Source organism: Thamnophis sirtalis, unplaced genomic scaffold (genome assembly GCF_051295495.1).
Source record: "Thamnophis sirtalis isolate CommonGarterSnake01/CBP01778 unplaced genomic scaffold, rThaSir2_p1.2 scaffold_3, whole genome shotgun sequence".
Lineage (NCBI taxonomy): Eukaryota > Metazoa > Chordata > Lepidosauria > Squamata > Natricidae > Thamnophis > Thamnophis sirtalis.
The window spans coordinates 12,708,022-12,729,456 of NW_028261383.1; the positions used below are offsets into that span (position 1 = coordinate 12,708,022).

Below are 21,435 nucleotides of genomic sequence, written 5' to 3' on the forward strand. Positions count from 1 at the left end.
GCCGTGCATAGCTTTTAGAAGGCTTTCAGAGAGCTCCTGGGGGCTGGGGAGGGAAGAAATGAGGAAAAATGGCCCGTTTTTGCTCAATTTTGCTCCCCCGCCCCAGTACCCAAGAGCACTCTACAAGCTTCCTAAGGGCTATTCATGCCCTTTTTGGGGGGAAAAAACAGACCGTTTTTGGGAGGTTTGCAAGAGTGCAATTTTTTAAAAAAAATTTACCTCTTCAAAACCTTGGTGCGTCTTATACTCCGAAAAATACAGTAATGTGCAATTGGATCTTCAAAAAAAATTCTTTAAAAAAAAATGTGCATTCTGAGATTAAAATGGTTAATGTATTTCAATTTTTAAAAAAAATTAAACTTGACCATACATTTGATCATCCAAGTTTGACAAATAGTCAATATAACAAGTGTAGCATTCAAACACTCAAATGTTTCCCGATGGTCATTGATGGATTTTCATGCTATAGGAAAAGGGAACACGAGGTGGATTGCACAGCCATGTTGCAGAAAATGACCGGACTTAGACGCCTGGAGATCAAGGAGAAGTTTATTGGCAGCCAGGTTCAGAAAAACTAGTCAAAGGCTGGTATTGCAACTTCTGAACAACCTTCATAATCGGAACTCACATTCTTATATGTTCTCAAAGGCAGCGCAACACGGAAACACTTAACTTATTTCTTATTGGTTACCTTGAGGAAAGAAGCCTTATAAGTAGATATTGTCTTACTTCTCCTTTTGTCTTGGGCCAGAGGTACTGACTACGTGTCTCTGTACGAACCTCAGCTGAACTCTGTGGTTTTGGGCATTTGACATTTTCCTGTTTTTGTACATGACTTACAAGCAGGCTTTTCTCTCTCCCTTCTGCCACATCTTACTTTTATACTTTAATTCACATTTTTATCCTGCTTTAGCCAGGCTGCTACCTCCTTAACAATTGTACATATATATTGTAAGTTTGCCAAAAACTTACTTGCTGTAAATAAATGCTTTTGTTTTCTTCCTTGTTTTCTTCCTTTGTTTTCTGCGCAGCAATAACTGAAAGACTTGCTGGCCGGAGTTCATGCGCGCACCACAAACCAGAAGTTCATTTTCTGGCATGCGCATGTCCCCTGGGCAGCTCCTGTTCCTGATCACGGCCCCGACGAGCGTGCATGTGTGCAAAGTGCTCCCTTTTCGGCACTCGGTGCGGAAAAGTTTTACCATCAGTGGTCTAAATGCTATTTTGCCATTGCTACTCTTTCACTTAAACCTATTGCTAAGCCAGCACTGCAATCTCCAACTCATTACATTTTCATAGAGGAAAGTTAAAAAAAGGAAACTTTCCTTCAGTTTAAGCTTCAATCCAGGTGGCTTCCAGGATATGGTTTTGCACTCAAAAGTTCTGAATGGCCATTTCCAACCCTGATTCTGAATGCATCTGAGCCTCAGCCTCAGTCAAGCTGTAAGCAGGCAAGAGTTATTTCCATTGATGGCCTCCAGGTTCAGTGCAGGATGTTAGCCTAACGTTATCCCTCTGCTATTTGGCACAAGGGCTTCCTCAAGAGAATCTTGGACCAGAGCACGATTGAAAGCGTTTTTAAAAAATAAGTTTTTGTATCTGGGGACACCTCTTGCTTACTTGGTTTGTTATTGGCTTCAAAAGATGGTCAACTCTCCAGAGAGGGAGAGCAGGGAGAAAAGAAATCCCTACAGTCTCCATAATTGTAAGGGAGAAAAGTGAAGCCCATCGTAACTCCTCTGCAGAGGCAGAGCTGTAGCTGAGCCCGTAAACAAAACCTGGTTATGTGATTTGAAAGTCTTCTGAAATTTCTCCGGGAGGGGCAAATGTAGTGATTTTCCAAGATGCGATGATGAAAGAAGCTTGCAACAGTGGCTAATTAATGCCCAAGTACTTGACAAACCTAAAATAGCTCCCTTATGAGTTAGAGCTCTTTAATGCCTCCATTAAGTCTTATGATTAAATTAATATGAAACACAGAAATCAAAACAAGATTAACTTCCCACACAAACTCTGAAGACCCTAATGTAAATATTTCAGGGTGGGGGGATTAGTGTCACTAGATAATTTGAGACTCTGGACTTCTGGTTCCCATGTTTCCACAGAGCAAAACAAGTCATATCCCATCACTCCAAAATATGATTTGCCAGAGAGAATAAAGGGTTGAGTGCAAAGGGACCGGTATTTCTGCCTGTAAGAATAACAGAATTGGAAGGGACCTTTGGAGATCTTCTATTCCAACCCCCTGCTCAGGTAGGAAACCGGGTACGATTTCAGACAAATAGTTGTCCAGTCTCTTCTAAAAAACATCCAGTGTTAGAGCACCCAAAAGAGCCCACAAGCACCCCTGTAGGAAGTTGAAACCCACTCCTCTCCTAGGAAAGTGAAATATTCTGGGAAATATTGAAAGGGCAGAATATTATATTTCCTGGATAAGAAATGGAGAAACATGTTTTTGGGCAGGAAACAGACTCCCTCTTAATAGCTCCCACCTGTGTCAATGAGCCCTTAAAGCCTGAGTTAGTCTACTCTATATAACAAAGGTAGGATTAGCCTTCTACAGAAACCCACCACATGGCATCTGGGAACTCAATGAAGCTTGGGACTCAAAAGATACACAACCTACAGTTAGCTCAGACACCCCCACCCTGTTCCTGGGAGTCTGACAACCAATCGGAATACATTTCTTACACAGGAACAGGAAACAGAGAGGTGGGGCCCAACAGAATATAAAAACCCCAGAAACTCTCAACAAGCCCTTTCCCCCCCTCTTTTTCTTCTTCATCAAATATCTGGAAACATGTGATCCCCCTTTTCTGTTCAGGAGCTCAAGCCATGTGATCCTGTCCACCATTAAACCATCTTTCCAAGCAGCCTCCATGTTTCCAGTGTCTTTTTCCCCACTTGGAACTGAAGCTAGAAGGACATTTCTTCCAACACCCCAAAGGAGCCCCTTTCCATTTCCTTTCCCCAAATAGGAGCTTTGCTTTTGGGTAGTTCTTTGTGTGCTGCAGCATCTCTTGATTTCCTGGTTCCCACCCTGCCAAGTCATCTCTTGGTTTTACGGAAAGGTTGGGGGGGGGGGAGTCCCAGAGCTTTCCAGATGTGTTGGATAACAACTTTCACCCTCTTACCATTTAGGGGCACTGGCTGGGGATAGAACCATTGAAGCTCTTGCAGATGTGAAAGAGGGACACTATTAAGACACCTCAGCCGGAGGGGTTACTAATTATAACTCTACTGTACAATCTGTGGTAGCCAGGGGTGTGCCTGCTAAGCGTGGGAAAATCCACCGCTCCTTTCCCACGGGGCGGGGCACTCGGTGCCCTTTTCGCACCATCTTCGGGACTTGCGCGCCCAGAGAGACTCGCCCCGCCCCCCGCCTCAACTCTGCCAAGAGGGGAGACCAAGAAAAGGCCCCCTTATCCCACCCCCAATTCCCGCAGCCTCTGGGTCGCCTGAAATCCATCGGGGCTGCCTGGTCTGGAAGTCCTGGCTGCGCTCGACGGCTCTGTGCCGAGGAAAGGGGCGGGGCCGAATCTTTCTGGCCCTGCCTCCCTAGAGAAGCGTACAGCCAGCACGTTCTACGTCGCGCGGAACCGCCCCCTCCACCGCCTCCAGAATCAGCAGCAGAGAACAAACGGAGCATGCGCGAGGAAACATTGCCGCTGGGAGCTTCCAGGTGTTCTTTTTTAATTTAGAAGAATGCCAGGGATGCGCGCGGGTAACCGTTGATTGTGACGTCACCCGGCGAAAGGCGCCAATGGCTCCCTCCGAGCTGAGGGAAGCTGTTCTTTTACCTCAGTGGGGCTACAGTCTCTTCCTAAAGCTGCTAAGGCGGCAGCGCGGGGAAGTAGGTTTCTCCTTGTCTTATTTAGACCTGACAGATAGCAATAGCACTTAGATTTATATCACAGCGCTTTACATCCCTCTCTGACCGGTTTGAAGAGGCAGCCTATTTCCCTCAACGATTTTGAACAATTAAATCAGTAGAACAACTTGCCTCCAAAATTTGTGAATGCTCCAAAACTGCAAGTTTTTAAGAAGAGTTTGAAGTGTTGTAGGGTTTCCTGCCTATGCAGGGGGTTGGACTGGAAGGCCTCCAAGGTCCCTTCCAACTCATTCTCTTCTAATCTGGGCCCTCACCAGATGCCCCTCAGATGAGTCCCATAAAGGTACCTCAGCCGAGAAACAGTGTAGATGTTGCAAGTTGCTGTTGAAATAGCTCCAGTTTAAAATGTGATGACGACTAAATCCCAACTTCCTTATGTTGTTAGAAGTTAAAAGACACTGATGTGCCAGCAAGCCTCAGAGTAAGCATACAAAGAAAACCTTGATTTGTATTTGATGCTTGGCCTAAAATTGAGAATACCTCACAGGCTCCATTAAAGAAACTGAATCTTCTCAAGGAAAAATTTGGAGGAGTCCAGTCCTCCTCTCTCATCTGTGTGTAATGGTCTCATATGTTTAGTTCTCCAGATATTATCGTATTTTTCAGACTATAAGACGCACTTCTACCCCCCTCCAAATGTGTGGAAATGTCTGTGCATCTTATAGAGCGAATATGGCCCTGTTTTTGACCTCCCAAACCCTCCGTGTGTCCCATTTTCAGCCTCCTGGGTCCCCAGAAGCACTGCTGGGCAAAGATGGCAGAGTTCTTCTGGCGTCCAGAGAGGCTGACAACAGGATGTATGGAGGCAAAAAACTATTTTTTTTATTTTTCTCTAAACCTAGGTGCGTCATGGTGCAGTGCGTCTTATAGCCCGAAAAATACTTTTTCTTTCTTTGGTGAATTTATTAAACATAACCTGGCTCTTTTTCAGATTTATTTTTAAGCAAAATGGTTCTTAATAATTTAATTAAAAAGAAAATAACAACTCTCGAGGGGTGGACTAGATGAACCATTAGGTCTTTTTCTGCCATCAGTTTTCTATGTCTCTGCTTAAGGTTGCATAGTGGCTGAATTGAATTTACATGACCATGACCAGAACGTTTGAGAACCAATCGTCATAAGATTCTTTATTGAGCATCATTGTGGGAACTGTCAGTGAGTGAAAGGTTGGTAAGTGAGGACTAAGTATCTGAGTGAATTAGGACTGAGTAAGTGAGGCTGAATGACTCACTTTCATCTTAAACCACCCCACAGAATTGTGGTTGTGGGGAAAATTATGTTGGATATGTGTGCCATCTTGGGTTTTTTGTAAAAAATAACCAACCTTCAAATAATAAAACTCGCTGTGGAATTGGAATCGGCCAGGCACAGGAACCAACGCTGTCTGTAGCCCTGGTGCGCTGCTTGCTTGCCTACCGGCTTCCCCAACCAGCCAGCACAGTAAGGCTGGTACACGCAAGCAAGTAGCGCACCAGGGCCACAGATGGCATTGGTTCCTGCACCCGGCCGATTCTGATTCCACAGCCAGCCTTACTCTTTGAAGGCTGAACGAAGTCTTCAACTGAGCAAGGAAGCACTGCATGGCCAGGCCCTTCACACCTGCATCCGGCCCACAGGAGTTCACTATGGCGGGGCAGGAATGAGGCCATGTCCTACAGAGCCCGTTGCTGGTTGGGCGGGGAAGACAAGAAGAACGGCAAGGCTTTGCGCCAACTGGCAGAGAGCAGACCAAGTGGGACTGGCTGGCAGGCTGATTGGGCAGGTGGCAATCATGGCTGCATAGGTGGCTGCTGCCACTAGCAGCTTCAATTCCCAACTGAAGCTGGAATTCGCCACGCTGGGGGAGAAATGAGAGGCCTTGCTGTCCTGCAGAGCCTGCCCTGCTTGAGTGGGGAGGAGGAGAGAGAGAAAAGGCTGCTCAGTTGCCTCCCCCCCCCACACACACACCCTGCTGCTAGCAGCTTCAGTGCCCCAACTAAAGCAGGGATCACAAGTTTACGCTCTATCATACACACACACTCACTCTCTCTTACACACACACAGAGTTGGAGAGCCCCCCAGTCTCTGCCTTGCTCTAGCTCTGGTGGCAGTTGCAGTGCTTCAGTGCCTGAGTGGTGGGGAGTTCAGATAAGCCAGGGCGGGGCATGAGGGGGCAGCCACGCACCACGCCACCTTGCTTCGTACTCCACCCCCCATCTCACTTTGTGACCATCATACCAGTGTGATGTTCTATTAAAATAAAAGCAAAAGAATGGCCTTTATGAATAATTTCACTGCACTGTTGAAGGCTGATGGTTTAATAATGTCTTTTTATCTCCATGAAAGCAAATAGGGTGATGTCCCTGGTACTGGAAGATATATCTCTTTGTGATGGAGCACAGACAAAAGCTCTGCCTCTAAATATTTTATTTTACTTTGTTTGTCAAACATGTACAAGATAAAAGGTATAAGTATAAACATGGACATGAACAAAGGAAATGAGTACAGTGGGGATGATAGGACAGGGATGGAAGAAAATACTGGTCTGCTTATGCACCATAATAATAACAAAATATTAATTAACTAATTAATATAATTAACATAATAATAACAAAATAAGGTGAGAGGAGGATTTTTCCCCTCACCAATTTTATTAGATGTACACAATCTGCTTTTTCCGTCTTATTCCAGATGTTTAGTAACATTGGTGGAAGTTTTCCTTCATTAATAAAAAATGACAAATTTGATTTATTCAGGAAACATGCAGTAGCAGTACCTCAGTGAGCTTCATTGATTCATCTAGTGCACGGGTCTCCAAACTTAGCAACTTTAAGACTTGTAGACTTCAATTCCCAGAATTCCCCAGCCATTAGAATGGACAGGTTCAGGAATCATAGTTGTGTCTTTGGAAAGGCGGGAGGCCAGCGCCCCTGTAGACAAAGAGATATTGTTCAACAAATGCCACACACAGGAAGGGCGCTTCTGGACAACAGTCCCCTCAGGAAGGAGAGGGCCAAGTCCTTGACACGGTATCCAATGACAGCAAAGAGGATGCTCTTTGCTCAGTGGCTAAGACGCTGAGCATGTCGATCAGAAAGGTCGGAATCATCGGAGTAGAAAGGACCTCAGAGGTCTCCTAGTCCACCCCTCAGATCCAAGCAGGAGACCTAATACAATCCCACTCTGACAGTTCTCCAGTCTGTTTTGGGAAACTTCCAGTGAAGGAGCACTCAGAATTCCAGGATGTCAGTTATTCCACTGAGTAATTGTTCTCACGCTTAGAAAATTTCTCCTTCTAAGTTGGATCTCTCTTTTATAAGCTTCCACCAGTTGCTTCCATGTCCTGCTGCCTGGGGCTTTGGAGAAGAGCTGAATCCCTTCTTCTCCGGGACAAACCCTCAAGTGCTGGAAGTCAGTTATCCTGACACACAAGAACCCCCTCCCCGCATTTCTTCTCTTCTGTAGGCCTGGCATACCGAGCTCTCTCCATGGTCCTCCATACCCTTCAACCTTCCTTTAGCGTCTTTGTTGCTCCCCTCTGCTCTCTTTCCAGGGTCTCAGCATCTGTTTTGAATCCTGGAGACCAGAAGTGGAGCCAACACTCCAAGGGTGGCCTCACTTCTGCAGGATAAACCAGAAGGATCATTTCTCGGCTTCTCTTGATCTTCTCCCTCTGTTGATGCAGCCCAAGACTTCGCTGTCTTTTTTGGCATCTCCACCTGATCTCCCACTCCGAGGGGCTGTGCGGGGTCTCCCCTCCCCCCAGGCCCAGAAAAGGCTCCCGCTTTTCCCAGCCCCCCATTTGCGCCCCTCCCCCCAAGAGGCGGAATGCCTGGAAGGGGATTTCCTGATGGAACTTTCGCTTTTCCTTTCCCTCCTCTCTCGCCGGTTGCTCCTGGACGTCTGCCAAGCAACAATGACGACTGGAGGGTATTTTTTTTTTTCAATTGGTTGAGGTTGGCCAATCGCCAGCTTCCTCTGGATTGTTGCGTTGTTGATCGGCTGGGGTGAGTCTCCATTTGCCTGCAACTTCGAGACAGAGCAGTGCTGGTTGAGGATCGCAGGTTAAGATGGCCGTGAACTCTGCGCCCCTCTGGCTCCTGGTGCTGCTGGCGATCGCCCTACGGGAGAGTTCCGTTGGTGAGTCTCTTTGGGGCCTTTTTCAGCCCCTTTTTCTTCCAGGGACTTTTTCTCTCCCCTCCCCCCAAAAGTTTATTCCCAGAAATAGAATCCTGCTTCGGTCCTCTTTCTAGTCCGCTCCCCCTCCCCACTTTGGCCATTTTGAGATTAGGTCCCAAAGCCTGGATGGGACTCTGCTGCCTCCCCCCCCCACTTCCCCAGGAGAGCCCCTCTGGGAGCAGGACAAGGGTGGCCCCTCCAGACCTCAGTCAAGTCTATCTGGGCGCCCCCAAGCTCAGTCCTTTCCCTCCCCCAAAGCGGAGATTGTGGGAAAGCGGAGTTTGCAGGTGATCAGGTGAGTTCACAAACTTCCTGGCTGCCTTCGCCCAACCCCTCCGCCTGGGTCCTCTTCCCTGCCTTTAGCTGTGATTCGTGGCTCTTGGGGGCTTCTGGTGCTGGGAGGAGCCGGCTTGTTTCTGGAATCGGTTCCGTGTCTTGGCAGAGGCTGCTGCAGTGGAGCCATCCGGGCTCAGATTGTCCTGTGAATGCAGCAGGATGAGAGTCTGGAGAGAAGCGCTTCTTAAATAATCTTCCTAAAGATTCCTCCTTCCTGGTTTTCCCTTCCCCCCCCCCCCCCCCGCTAAAAAACCTTTGATGTTCCTCGATCAGACTTTGCATGTCAGAAACTGAAATCCTTTTGTTTCTTTATCTTGGATTCCCCAGAGGGTTTAAAGGTGACAGGACCCTCCTCACAGAGACTGAATTTAGGGAGAGGATCCCAGCTGAGCCCCCCAAACATGATTGGTCTCAGCAGGAACCCCCAAGAAGCCTCAGTGGGGGCAGGGGGTGGGGCCAGGGAGGGGAGGCCCCAAGGGCTTCTGGGATGAGGGGAATTCTGGGAGTTGAAGTCACAATTGACCCAGAATTTATGTTGCTAAGGGAGACATTTATTACGTGAATTTTGACCCATTTTATGACCATTCTTGCCACAGTGAATCTCGGCAGTCATTAAATTAGTAACAAGGTTTGTAAGTGAATCTGGCTTCCCCATTGTTTTTGCTCATCAGAAGGTTGCAAAACATGGCCACACATGACTGCAACCGTCGTAAATATGAACCATTTATCTCAAGTGTCTGAATTTTGATCGTGGGACAATGGGGGAATGCTAGAATGGTTGTAAGTGTGAAAAATGGTCATCAATTCCTTTTCCCAGTGCCCTTATAACTTCAAATAGTCACTAAATGAACTGTTGTAAAAAGAGGACTACCTGTATACCGCTTCAGAGTGCTTTTACAGCCCTTTCTAAGCGGTTTACGGAGTCAACATCTTGTCCCCAACAATCTGGGTCCTCATTTTACTGACCTTGGAAGGACGGAAGCCTGAATCGATTTTGAGCCAGTCAGGATCGAACTCTGTGGGCGGAATTAGCCTGCAATGCTGCATTCTAACCACTGGGCCACCTTGGCTCAAGGGATGAGGGGGAGCCCCACTGAGCCCTGGGTTCAAAGCCAATTCCTGTTCGGATGACTGAGCTCTGGGACGGGAGGAGGAATTTCCCAGCGGGGCGGGGGGGCAGGAGGAAGATCCAGGTGGACCAAATGGCGTCATTGCTGCTCCCTTCGCTCCCCCCTTCGCCTTCCGAGATCTCCCGAGCTTTTGAGGGGGGCTTGGTGGCTCTTGGCGGCTTCTGGTGCTGAGGGGACCCGGATAGTTTCTGGAATCGGTTCGGTGTTTTGGCCAACGCCGACACTGAACCTTTGAGATAAGGCTGCCCTGTGGATGCAGCAGGAGAAGAGAGAGAAAGGCTCCTTTGAATAAGGTTTCTAAAGGTCGGCCTTTATTATGTTCACTTTCTCCTCCGTCCTAAACCCCAAAATCCCCAGAGCTTTTCTCTAGGACAGGCAGGGATGTTTCCACCCAAAATCCTCCTTTTTCCATTTCAGGAGCTCTCAGCATGGGTCAGTTTGCAGAATCCAAAATATTTAAAATGTACGTTGGAATCAGGGAGGAGCCTTGGGTGGTGGGGATTCCTGGCTGTTTGCTCTGAGAAACGACCCTATGAATGGAGCAGCTTTTCAAAAGACAGAAAGAAAATCTGTCAGGATCTTAAGGGTTAAAGAGGCTGGTTGGAGGCAGAAGAAGAGAAGAACCTCTGGATGGGGAGCATGAAATGAAGGGCTTGCTTGGAGACAGACAAGCCCAAACTGACATGAAGGGGTTTCTTGACTGAGGATGTCCAACCCGAGTTCCATTCAGACGTTTCTCCTCTCAGGCAGACTTCAGGCTTCCTCACTGCTCAGCCCCACAAGGGAAAGAAACAAGGGTTCTGGATCACGGAGAGTCCGATCCCCCCTCCTTCTGTTGGAGAAAAGCTCCGATCCCTTTGGATCCTGAAATCTCCCCAGAGCAGGAAGTGGATCTGGGGCTCCCTCTCCCCAAAAGCTCTGAGAAGCCTCCGGGATTGTGGGGAGGAGCAGGAAGGGGGAGGCCCAGGCCTTTGCCTTGGACTGGGAAGGACTGGGAGGCCATACTGGAGGGAATGGACAGTGGGACTACAGGCAGTCCTCTACTTAAAACAGTTCACTTAGTGACTGCTCAAAGTTGCAATGTCATTGAAAATAGTGACAGAATGACAATTTATCACACTTATGACCATTTTAGCGTCCTCATCGTCACATGACTGAGATTTGGATGCTTGGCAACTGATTCATATTTATGACGGTTGTAGTCTCCTTATATCACGTGACCCTCTTTTGGAAGGTTCTGACAAACAAAGTTAATGGAGAAGCCAGATTCACTTAACAACCAGGTTATTAATTTAACAACTGCAAGGATTCATTTAACAACTGTGGCAAGAAAATTTGTAAAATGGAGCAAAACTCACTTAACAAATGTCTCACTTAGCAACAAAACTGTGGACTCAATGATGGTCATAAGCCGAGGACTCCCTGTGTTTATTTCTCTGGGCTTTGGAGGTCCTGCCCTTTTCCATGGAGACCCAGGTTCTGCCCAAATAAGTCCCATGAAGGATCCCGAAAATGTTCTTTCAAATCTTTGGTGAAAGAATTTCTCACCTGAAGAGCTTTCAGAATGGAGACTAAGAGTCTCTTCCCAGCTGAGCCCCCCCACCCCCCACCCCCCATGGTTGGTCTCAGCAGGAACTCCAGCAGCCTCAGTGGGGACAGGGTGGGGGTGGGGGCAGGGGGTGGAGAGGCCCATGGATTTCTGGGAATGAGGGGAATTCTGGGAATTGAAGTCCAAATGGCTGAGAAACTCTGATTGAGGCCTTTACGTTGAGAGTCTCTGATCCTGTGAAGGGTTGGAGAGCAGGATCCCCATCCCCTCCCGAGGAGGCTGAGGGCCATTTCTGCCTTTCTTTGGGCTGACAAAGTGCAGGATGAGCCCCAGAGGAGGACGAGGGTCAGAGCAGCTTCTGGGGAAAGTGAAGGGGGAGATTCAGAGGAAAAGCCTCCGGGAATGATGGTTCCTATGGGGCCCTAACTGGGTGGCTGAGATGAAGAAATCTTGGGAGAATCCCAGTGAGATTCCCTGTGGAAGGAGGGGGAGCCCCTGGGAGTCCTGGGTTCAAGGCCGATTCCTGCTCAGACGACTGAACTCTGGGAGGGGAGGGGGATTGTCCAGGGCGGTGGGAGAGGTACAGGAGGAAGATTTGGGAGGCTACGTGGCTTCATTGCTGCTCCCTTCTCTGCCCTCTTTGCCTCCCCATATTGAGGTTAGGGGGAGAGTTCACATTGGCCTCTGGTCTCACCCAAATTCCCCCTCCCCCATTTTATAACATCTGCAGCTTTTAACCAGCCACTTTGGCCCCCAGTGATGTCAATGGACAGTTGGGGTTTCCTGCTGCTTTTGAGCTTCTGGGGGTGGAATCCCCTCTTTTACCTGGGGGCCACTGCAGCCTCCTTGGGGCAGAGACTGAGCAATCCAGAAGGGGGTTTGAGGGAGGCCTTCCTGGAAGGGGGGAGGACACAATGGGGCAGGTGAAGTTTGGGGGACCTTCTTCTCCTCTCTCAGCCCCCCTTTCCTGCCCTCCAACCCTTCAGGCCCCCCAGAAGCTTCTTCTCTCCCTCCCAGTCGATCCCTCATTCCCCCTCCTGCCTCCTCTCCCCCCATCTCCCCCTTCATTTCCCCCCTTCCTCCTCCTCCTCCTCGCCCAGCTCTCTCGTTCTTCCTCTTCCTCCTTCTTCCTCTGCAGAGCCTCAGATGGGAGCCTCCATGGGATCCGGGTCCTTGACTGAAGCCCCCTAACTCTTCTCTTCTGGCTCCCTTCCAGGCGCCTCCTCCCACTCCATGAAGTATTTCTACATCTCCATTTCGGACCCCAGTCAGAGGCAGCAGCCCCGCTTTGTCGCTGTGGGATACGTGGATGATCAGATCTTCGTTCACTACAACAGCCACAGCCGGAAGATGCACCCTCGAGTCTCCTGGATGGAGAAGGTGGGGAAGGAGGATCCCCAATACTGGGACAGAGAGACACAGATTCAACGTGGCAATGAGGAGTTGTTCAGAGTAGGCCTGGAGACTCTGAGGAGTCGCTACAATCAGAGCGAAGGTGAGTGATGGGTCTGGTGGCTCCTCTGGCCCCATAATCCCCTCCCAGGAACCGGGGGGGGGGGGGAGAAAAGTCCCTTCAAAGGGAAAGGCTCCTTCCACGCCTTTTAAAAATCCTTTTTTTATTTATGTTTATTCTTTTCTTTAATCAATATAAGATTGTCCTTGTCTCCATTGCTGACGAAACATGTTTAAATTTCTCCATCTCTTTTTCTGGATGTTGATATAAACTGAGGTAAAAAGAGACTGAAATCTCCCCTCCCCCTGTTGGAAGAAATGTCCTTCTGGGTTCGGCTCCAAGTGGGGGAAAAGACACTGGAGGCATGGAGGTTCCTTGCAAAGATGGTTTATTGTTGGACAGGGCCACATGGCTTGAGCCCAGAACAGAAAAGGTGATCACATGTTTCAATGTTGGTGGAGAAGAAGAGAGAAGGGCTGAGGAAGGGGCTTGCTAGGCTTTTTATACCCTGTTTAGTCCCACCTCTCTGTTTCCTGTTCCTGTGTAAGAAATGTATTCTGATTGGTTGTCAGACTCCCATGGTGCCATGCAGGGGGCTACTCTCTAGGCTGTTTTGAATCCAGATCTGAGTTCTCAGATGCCATGAGGAATGTTGAGTAAAAGGCCAATTATTATCATGCCTTTCTGTAGCTGCTGCTGAAGTCTTTATTATGTAAAGTGGGCTAGCCTGGCTAGTCTTAATGGGCCTATTGACAAAGTGGGGGTGGGCAGGAAGCTACAGGCAACTATTCTGTCTTTTGAAACATGCTTCTGTTCACATCCAGAGAAACAGTCTGCCTTTTCAATATTTCCTAGGATATTTCATTTTTTCTGGGAGAGGGCTGGATGATAACTTCCCACACCCCCATGACAGTTGGAGGGTCCTGGGTGGATCTGCTGCTGTGGGGGAGGAAGGGAGTCACAGGCCACTCCCCCCCAAAAAGAAGGATGGTGGATCCTAAGGAGATCCTGGGGGAAGCAGATCCTCCTCCTTCTCTCTGTTTCCACCCCAGACAAATGAGGGATCTGGTGCAGATCCACCTGGGGAGACTAGATCCCTTTCCTTCTCCCCATTTTTGGGGGCAATGAGGGGGGCCCAAACGCCAGGAGCTTCTCCTCATCTTCCAGTTGGAAGGAGAGGCCCAAATGGGGTGGGGGCTCTTGGAGGGGGGCATCAGAGGTCCAGGATCCTCCCAATGGTCTTGAGGGGGAAAGACAGGAGAGGAAGAAGCCTCCATTTGGGGCCATTCCTGAGTCCCTCAGAGCCTTCCTGGCTTCCCCTCCTTGGTCCCTCAGGCTGAACTCCTGCCCTGCCCTCTTGGAGGGGCTGCCCTGGATGGGGGGGAGGCTCTTTCTTCTGCATAACCCCCCTTCTTCTGCCACCTTTGGGGGGAGAAGATTCGCCTCCAAGGAACCTCATTTAGGAAAAGGGATGGAAGGAAAAAGGCTCCTTTTGGCTGAGGAAAACCTTCTCCACAAACATCAGCCATTTCCCATCCTTTCCCCCCAAGAAGGTGCAGCCCCCATCTCCTCCCCCCTCCCCCCTCCAGGCAGACCCCAGAGCTCTGCCAGTCCTGCCCCTGATCCCCCAGGATCCCCCCAGATCCCTCCAGGCCCCCTGCTGGCCTCCCAGGGGATCAGAGCTGGGCCCAGAGGGCTCCCCCTGGTGGAGGAAGGAGGAAGGAGAGCAGCCAGAGGGGAGGGGAGGGGAGCCTCCTTTCCAGGCTAAAGAGCCCCCAAGGTCCCAACCTTCCCTCCAAGGGAGGCTGCTTCCCCCCTCCCATTGCCTGGGTTGCCTCCTCTGGACCTTCCCCGGCTCCCTCCTCTCCTTTCGGAGGCCTTTGGACCACAACTGCTCCCAATACTCCAGATGTGGTTGCTCTGCCTTGATTCATGTAGAGGCTGTGTGACATCTAAAGCCTCCTTTCTTAAGCTTTTGACCCTGGAGGATCCCTTGAACTATTTTCCAGATGTCAGGAAACCCCCTGAACATCCAGGCTCAGAGATGGGCCAGAATTGTTTCATGTGGAGACCTGTAGAGATGCATTAATAGTGTTCTTACATTGAACATTCACAAATGAAACTTGCCTTTTCAATGTGATCCCTGTGCTTTCTTTTTGCTGCACAAATATCAAATCTGTGCCAAACCTGAGATAAGAACACATTTCATCTTCAAGGTAAAAAAGACAATTTCTGTCTTAGCTTTGGGTGCTTCTGGAATGACAGAATTTGTTCTCAGAAGTTGAAAACTGCAGCCAAATATTCAGTGCTTTCCTGTGAATGGCAGGAGATTCTTCTTGGACAGAAATCCAGAACTATTTTTTCCATGGGGAGATCAGGGAATCTCCTCTGGAGGGAAGGATCAGACTGGATCTCCCGAGGATCTTCCTCTTCCTCCAAAGGGAAATTCTCTGGCTGAGCAGAAGATGCAGAGAAAGGATCCCCTCACCTGTCATTCCTGGGTGTGGAGAGGAAAGGAGAGGACTGGTCAGTTTAGTTCAACTCTACTTCCAGGGGGTTTTCCCTTAGATTCGAGGGTTCCTGGTGTCCTTCCTCCCTCTCAAGCCCACACAGGAGTAGAAACAATTCAGGATTTCCTTTTGGTTTTCTTTTAAATCCAAGAATCTCTTCAGTTGAAGTTGAAATATCTTCTCCAGGGCCTTCCAGAGCCTGTAAGCTTCAAACTTCATTTCAAAGGTCAATAACCCTTTGGGTCTCCAGATCAGACTGGGCCACTTGCTGCTGTTGCTGAGGGAAATATTCCTTTGGGGCCCTTCGAGACTTCATTCCCAAATTACGTTAAACCATGGTTTGTTTCTGGTTAGCCCTTGTGACGTGGTGCTGTTTGTGAACACAGAGCATGATGGGATCCCTGTAATATTTTTCCAGATCGACCAGGTCCTCTTTGAGGCACAAGATTCTCATTCCCTCTTTGCCGCTGCAGGTTCAGGCAACTGTTCCCTCTCTGGTATCCCTTCCTGCCCCCCACCCCCCAAGAGTCTCCCCTGCGGAGGAATGGCAGAAGGAAAGACGGAAGGGTCTCCGTCCTTCCGTTTCTTTGCGACTCCTTCTTTTCTCCATCTCCCTTGGGAACCTCTGCTGGCTTTTCCAGATTCCCTTTTCCTGGGGAGATTCAGGGGCTCCATCCTGGGGGGGAAATGCAGGGATGGTGGTCGAGGGAAGGGAAAAGGGCAATTACTGATTGTGACTTCTTTCTCTTGAATGCTTGGGAGGAAATGGGGGGGGGGTCAGTGCCTGTGTCAAGGTCACTGCAGGGAGGGAGTCTCTGTATATGTTCAGGACTCCCCAAACCATCCTCCTGTCTGTCTTTCAGGCCTTCACACATTGCAGCGAATGTTTGGCTGTGAGCTTCAGAGAGATGGGAGCAAAAGAGGGTTTGAACAATATGGCTACGAAGGGAGGACCTTCATCAGCTTCGACAAAAAGACCCTCACCTGGGTGGCCCCCGTCCCCCAGGCCCAGATCACCCAGAGGAAATGGGACGCTATTCCAGGATATAATCAGAGAAATAAAGCCTACCTGGAGAAAATGTGCATTGAGTGGCTGGAGAAGTACCTGTCCTATGGAAATGAGACGCTGCTGAGGACAGGTGAGCATCTGGATCCAGGCTGGACTTTCCTCCTTTACGGCTGGAACTCTTGTACACATTCAGCCCCTTTGGGTCCCTGGTCTTTAGCCTGTTTGCTCTGGTGGGAATCCCTCTCCTCCTCTTCCTGCTCCTCTTGCATGTAGACCCCCCCCTCTTCCCTAGGTCTACCCCTCCCCCCATGGGGTCCTTCATCCCTCCTGGATCGGCTGGATGAGAATAGGATCAATGGGAGAATCTCCCCCCCCCCCACTGATGATTTCCCACAGCCCCTCCCTGTCTTGGGAGGACCCTCTCTCTCTTCCATTGGCCTCAACCTCTCTCTGCCCCCCCCCCCCACTTTTGAGAGACAAAATCTCTTTTCCCAATTGATCCCTGTGAGATTCCCTTTGATCTCTCTTCCTCTTAAAATTGGGGTTGTGTCCCTTGGAAAGAGGCCGGGAGCAGCCTCAGATTCAGGGGAGCAGAAGAGGAGGCAAAAAGTAGGGAGAATCTTCTGTGTGGTTGTTGTCTTGAAAGGGACCTTAAAAGACCATCTCCACTTTCCCTCCCCTGAAGGGAGCAGCCCAAGATCACTCAGAGTTCAAAGCAGCCAGAGAGGAATTTCCTTGGAGCCTCAATTTGCTTCTCTGGGAAGGACTCAAAATCAGGAGTTCTTCTGGTTGAGCCTTTTCCAGATCTGGATAATTTCCTAAAACTCTTGGAGAGGCTGCAAGTGTGGAGTGTGAATCTTTGGGTTAAAACTAAGTGTTGGGAGATGTTCCTGCCCCTTCCAAGTTTCCCATCCACCTTCCAGGCTCTGGAGTGGCTCAGAGTTAATTCTGGGGGTGCCGTTTCTGCAGAGACCCCAAAGGTGACGGTGAGCAGCCGGACGGAGATGGAGGATGGGATGGAGACGCACATCTGCCGCGTGGATGGCTTCTACCCCAGGGAGATCGATGCCTCCTGGAGGAGGGATGGGGAGGTATGGCTGGAAGAGACCTTCCATGGGTCTGTGGCCCCCAACGCGGATGGGACCTACCACTACTGGCTCAGCATCCGGATCGACCCCAAAGAGAGGAGCCGCTATCGGTGCCACGTGGAGCACGACGGCCTGCAGGAGCCTCTGGACTTGGAGCTGAAGGGTGAGAGGCTGCAGGGAGGGGAAGGCTGGGCTCTCTGGCAGGCTGGAGGGTGGTGGGAGAGAAATCTGACCCCAGCTGTGTCCAGATGTGGTCATAGCTGAGCTTTCATCCATTGGTCCTTCCAGTGTTTGAGGCTGGAGAAGCTGCAGGGACCAGACCGTAGAACTGACTTCAGGTGATGGAAAGGACAGAATCCCATCCCAATACTTGGCCGATCCTGATGAAATTCCCTATTTTACTTCAAATAATAAAATACAAACACTGAAACTGAAGTAAAAAGCATGCAGAGGTGCCCAATTCCACTCAGAATCATGATTTATTGGGGCAGCCTATAAAAAGAACAAAAATGTTTTTGTTTAACAAATGTTTGTTTTATTGTGTTGGAGAAGTTATTGTTTTGGAAGCTGCTATGAGTCAGAAGGTGGCAAAGGGCTGTTTTTGAGTGGAAAAGCCAAAGATGAATTCAGTTGCCTTCATGCTGGGCTGGTGTGAGAAGAAGGCAGCATCCTGAGGACACGTCCTCTAACAACGGATAGCAAGGCGCCTTCATGTTACCTTGAGAAGGACCCAAAAATGAGCCCATGGAGTTTTTAATTTGGGGTATTTCCAGCTTTCACTTCTTTAGGTCTCTTCCTGGTTGGGAAGATTGTTTGGGGTTCTCCTTCCATGATCTGCTCTTTCTCCCCATTCAGAACCAACCAATTCAAAATCCAACCTGGGGCTCATCATCGGCTGCGTTGTGGCTGCCCTTGTCCTGGCGTGTGCGATTGCTGGGATCCTAGTATTCTTCAGTAAGTATCTTTTTGGGGAGGGGGGGTGATGGAAGGAAGATGGGGGATTCCCCCCCCCCAAGTCTCTCCCTTTGGGGAGCTTCTTCTGGGCTTCCTTCTGTCCTGTTTTCCCAGCCCTCTTGGGGAGCATCTGAGATCTCTGCCTCTTGCTGGGACTCCAATTTCTATTCAGCTGACTCTGAGATTCGGGCAGTCCTGTCTCCTTCTGAGTTGGGAAGAGGCATCCCAGTTCCTTTGTCCCTTTCAAAGGCTTTGGTCAAAGAGCAGCAGAGAAGGATTTCCATGGAAACCTTCCTCCCCTCCCAGCTGCTCCTTCTGCTTCCCCCAATTCCCCTCCATCCATCTCGGAGGCAGCAGGTCTCTCTTGGGGCAAATCAGGAGATGCATTTGTATTTTAAAGGTCTTTCTGTCTTGGTTGATGGGACTAAGTGACAGTGAAGCATCTGGAGTTCTTGCTCCTACAGAGGGAGAGTTTGGATGATCTCTAGTGGATTCTTTTGAGCTTTCACTATTTTTTGTTTTCCCAGAGAGACGTCAAACCAACTACAATGCAGCACCAAGTGAGTGATTTGCCCTCTTTACACGCAATCTCCAACTTAGAGCAGGGACCAGAGGCTCCATTATTTGAGAGGGCTGTGTGTATGTATGTGTTTTCCTCTTCATGCTAATAACCAGGCTGGGGAAGTTGGGCCCCCTTTTCCTTACAGCCAGGCTATTAGTAGAAGTGGAGTCCTCTAGGAGAAACATCTGGGAGAAGGAACCTTTAAGAAGAGGAGAAGACACAGGTGGTGGAAGGTCCCTCGGACTGAGGACATGCTTTGTTCCCCAAGGAGGCCGAGAGGAAAGGCTTGGCCAAGTGAGAGTCAGAAGCTCCATAAAACTAGGGATGAAAAGGGGGAATTTTGAGGGAAAAGGAGCTTTGGGGGATGCTAGCTGGATCTCCTCTTGGTCTCCACTTCACAAAGCCTCTCTAAGTAAGAACTGGTTAGAAAAAGAAACTTTGGATCCATCTGTATCTTTTTAGGTCAGCTCTGCCTTCTGGCTTTGTGTGATATAAATACAAATTCTAAGAATTCTTTCTGATGCCTTTTAGCCAAAGCAGTTTGGTTCAAACTCTCTCCGTGTATTTGTGGGTCTTTATTTGTGTGCGAGAGAGAAAGGGAGGGAGGGAGGGAGGGAGCTGGAGTCAGAAAGAGCTGAGCTTCTCCGCCTATAAGCCAAGAGGCACAGAAAGACAGACGGACATCCTCCCTCATCCTCTTTTTCTTTCCTTCTTTTCCAGCAAGTGACAGAGGATCCAGCAGTTCAGACCAGGGTAAGTTGGAGGGAGCAGCTGTTGAATGAGCCATTCTCTCCCTTTGCAAGACTTTGGGGGGGATGAGGGGATGAAAAGAGGGAGAAGGTCCCACTTTTTTAAGGCCCCCCTAATTCATCCTCCCTGGGGTCCCTCTGTGACCAGTTTCTGGTGGAATAATAAGAATAATTGGAGGCACTTTGACTTAGTGCTGAGGGCTCCAGGCGAGGCTCTGAGTTCTGCTTAGGCATGAAAGCCGGCTGGGTGTCCCAAAATCCTCTTTCCTTGCACTGGTTGATTCTGCAGAGGAGAAGGGAAACTCTCCCTGTTGGATTCAGGCAGGGGAGGCAGCCCAGAGTCTGCATGGTGGAGCCTTGGCCCCCTTTGGAGGAAAGAGATCTCCATTCTTTGAGGGGAAATAGGGAAACCACCAGTGAGGCCATCATCCCCAGTGGTTAGAGACTCCTCTGGTGGCAGAGCTGAGATCTGGCTGACTGTGGAAAGGGGGGGGGTGTCTCAAAGATGTGCCCAGCCGGGTTTAGGGTTTGGCAGCAACCAGGAGCCCAGGGCAGGGGAAGTGGGGTGCAGTGGTCATCTGAGAAACTATTTTGGCACTCCGGGGCCTTTGCTCCCCAGGTTTCTGGCTGTGACTCCCCATTTCTGACTCTGGGCTCCCCAGTTGGGATTGTTGCTACATACCAGCCTCCCTGCTGCATGGCCACCTCCCTGCCTCTGCTGCTGGGGCCCATCTCAGGGTTGGCATGGAGTTGCCCAGGATTATGGTCTTGGGAGACTTCGATCTGCCATCCATGGGTTTGGCCTCGGAAGCAGCCATGGGGTTCTTGGCCTCCATAGGACCATCCTGGACCCACCTCAAGGCAGTGGTCAATAAACTCCGGATGTGATCTTCTGGTCAGACCAAAGGCAACCTGATCTGATGGGGGAATCTGGTTTTTATTTACCGTTTTAAATATTCTACATGCCATTTTATTGAATTTTACTGTGAGCTGCCGAGAGGCACCTTGGTGAGATGTGTGACACAGAAGACCTTTAGTGATTAATTGATAAATAAATAAATGAATAAATGAATGAAAAATGAATGATAAATAAATGAAAAATAAATAAATAAATGATAAATAAATGAAAAATAAATAAATAAATGATAATAAATAAATAATAAATAAATAAATAAATAGTGTGACATCCTCTGAGAAGATCCTGAAGCTGCAGAGGTTGAAGGGAGAAGAGAGAGATTTGTCCTCCTCAGAGGATCCAGACACGGCAGAGACTCACTCTGGGTCTTTCTCTCCAATGCAGGAAGCAGCCGGGTCATTTAGCAGCCCCCTCCCAGGTGAGTTTCCCCCTCTGGGGGCTGCATGGGGGGGAGAGGGAGGAAGGGAGGGGAGGGCTTTGAGGTCAAATCTCCGACCTAAGAGTAGTACATAGAATTATCTGCTACAACCTCCTACCTGTCAATGACTCCTTCAGCTTCAAGCTCACAATCGATACAAACTGAAGGGAAACCTCTCCAAACTCGGTTGCAGAAAATACGACTTCAGCCCCAGAGCGGCCAATGCCTGGAATGCTCTCCCTGACTCTGCGGTTTCTCCCCCAAACCCCCAAAACTTTCACCTTAGACTGTCTGCTGGCAACCTCACCCCATTCCTCAGAGGTCCCTAAGGGGCCTGCAGAAGCCCAACAACGTCCCCACCACCCCAGTCCTAATATTCCCTTTGATTCCTATCCATTTCATGCATTCATCATCATGTTTATACTTATATCTACTATCTAACACATACTTGATGAAATAAATAAAAATAATAATAAATGGCCAGTGGATGGGGAACATGGTTTGGGAAACCCCTCTCCTCTCTCCTGCTCCTCTCAAACATTGCAAGGGAAGGAAGGGAAGGAATTGGGGGGAGAGGCGTTGGGGCTCTGGGGAGGGGTCTGCCTGCCCCCAAACTCTTACCCAGAAAGCCCAGACTGTGGCCAGGCCCCTCTCGGGATCTGACTGTCCTGGATCAGGAGCCTCAGAGAGCTGCAAGGAGGAGATCAGAGT

General features: G+C 49.3%; 2 protein-coding genes across 4 annotated transcripts in view; one reads left to right on the forward strand and one right to left on the reverse strand.

Moving 5' to 3' along the window:
- LOC106552957 (major histocompatibility complex class I-related protein 1-like) overlaps positions 1–21,435 on the reverse strand; it is a 554,120-nt gene that overhangs the window by 490,804 nt on the left and 41,881 nt on the right. The window lies entirely within an intron of this gene.
- Positions 12,305–20,725, forward strand: LOC148047207 (BOLA class I histocompatibility antigen, alpha chain BL3-6-like). Of its 2 annotated transcripts, XM_087711293.1 has the most exons (7): positions 12,305–12,560; positions 15,892–16,167; positions 17,007–17,288; positions 17,981–18,079; positions 18,607–18,639; positions 19,362–19,394; positions 20,691–20,725. In XM_087711293.1, exons 1-7 carry the CDS (start codon positions 12,416–12,418, stop codon positions 20,708–20,710), a joined length of 888 nt encoding a protein of 295 aa, XP_087567419.1. In that variant the 5' UTR covers positions 12,305–12,415; the 3' UTR covers positions 20,711–20,725. The 2 variants fall into 2 exon arrangements, with proteins under 2 accessions (XP_087567419.1, XP_087567420.1); XM_087711294.1 differs by lacking the exon at positions 19,362–19,394.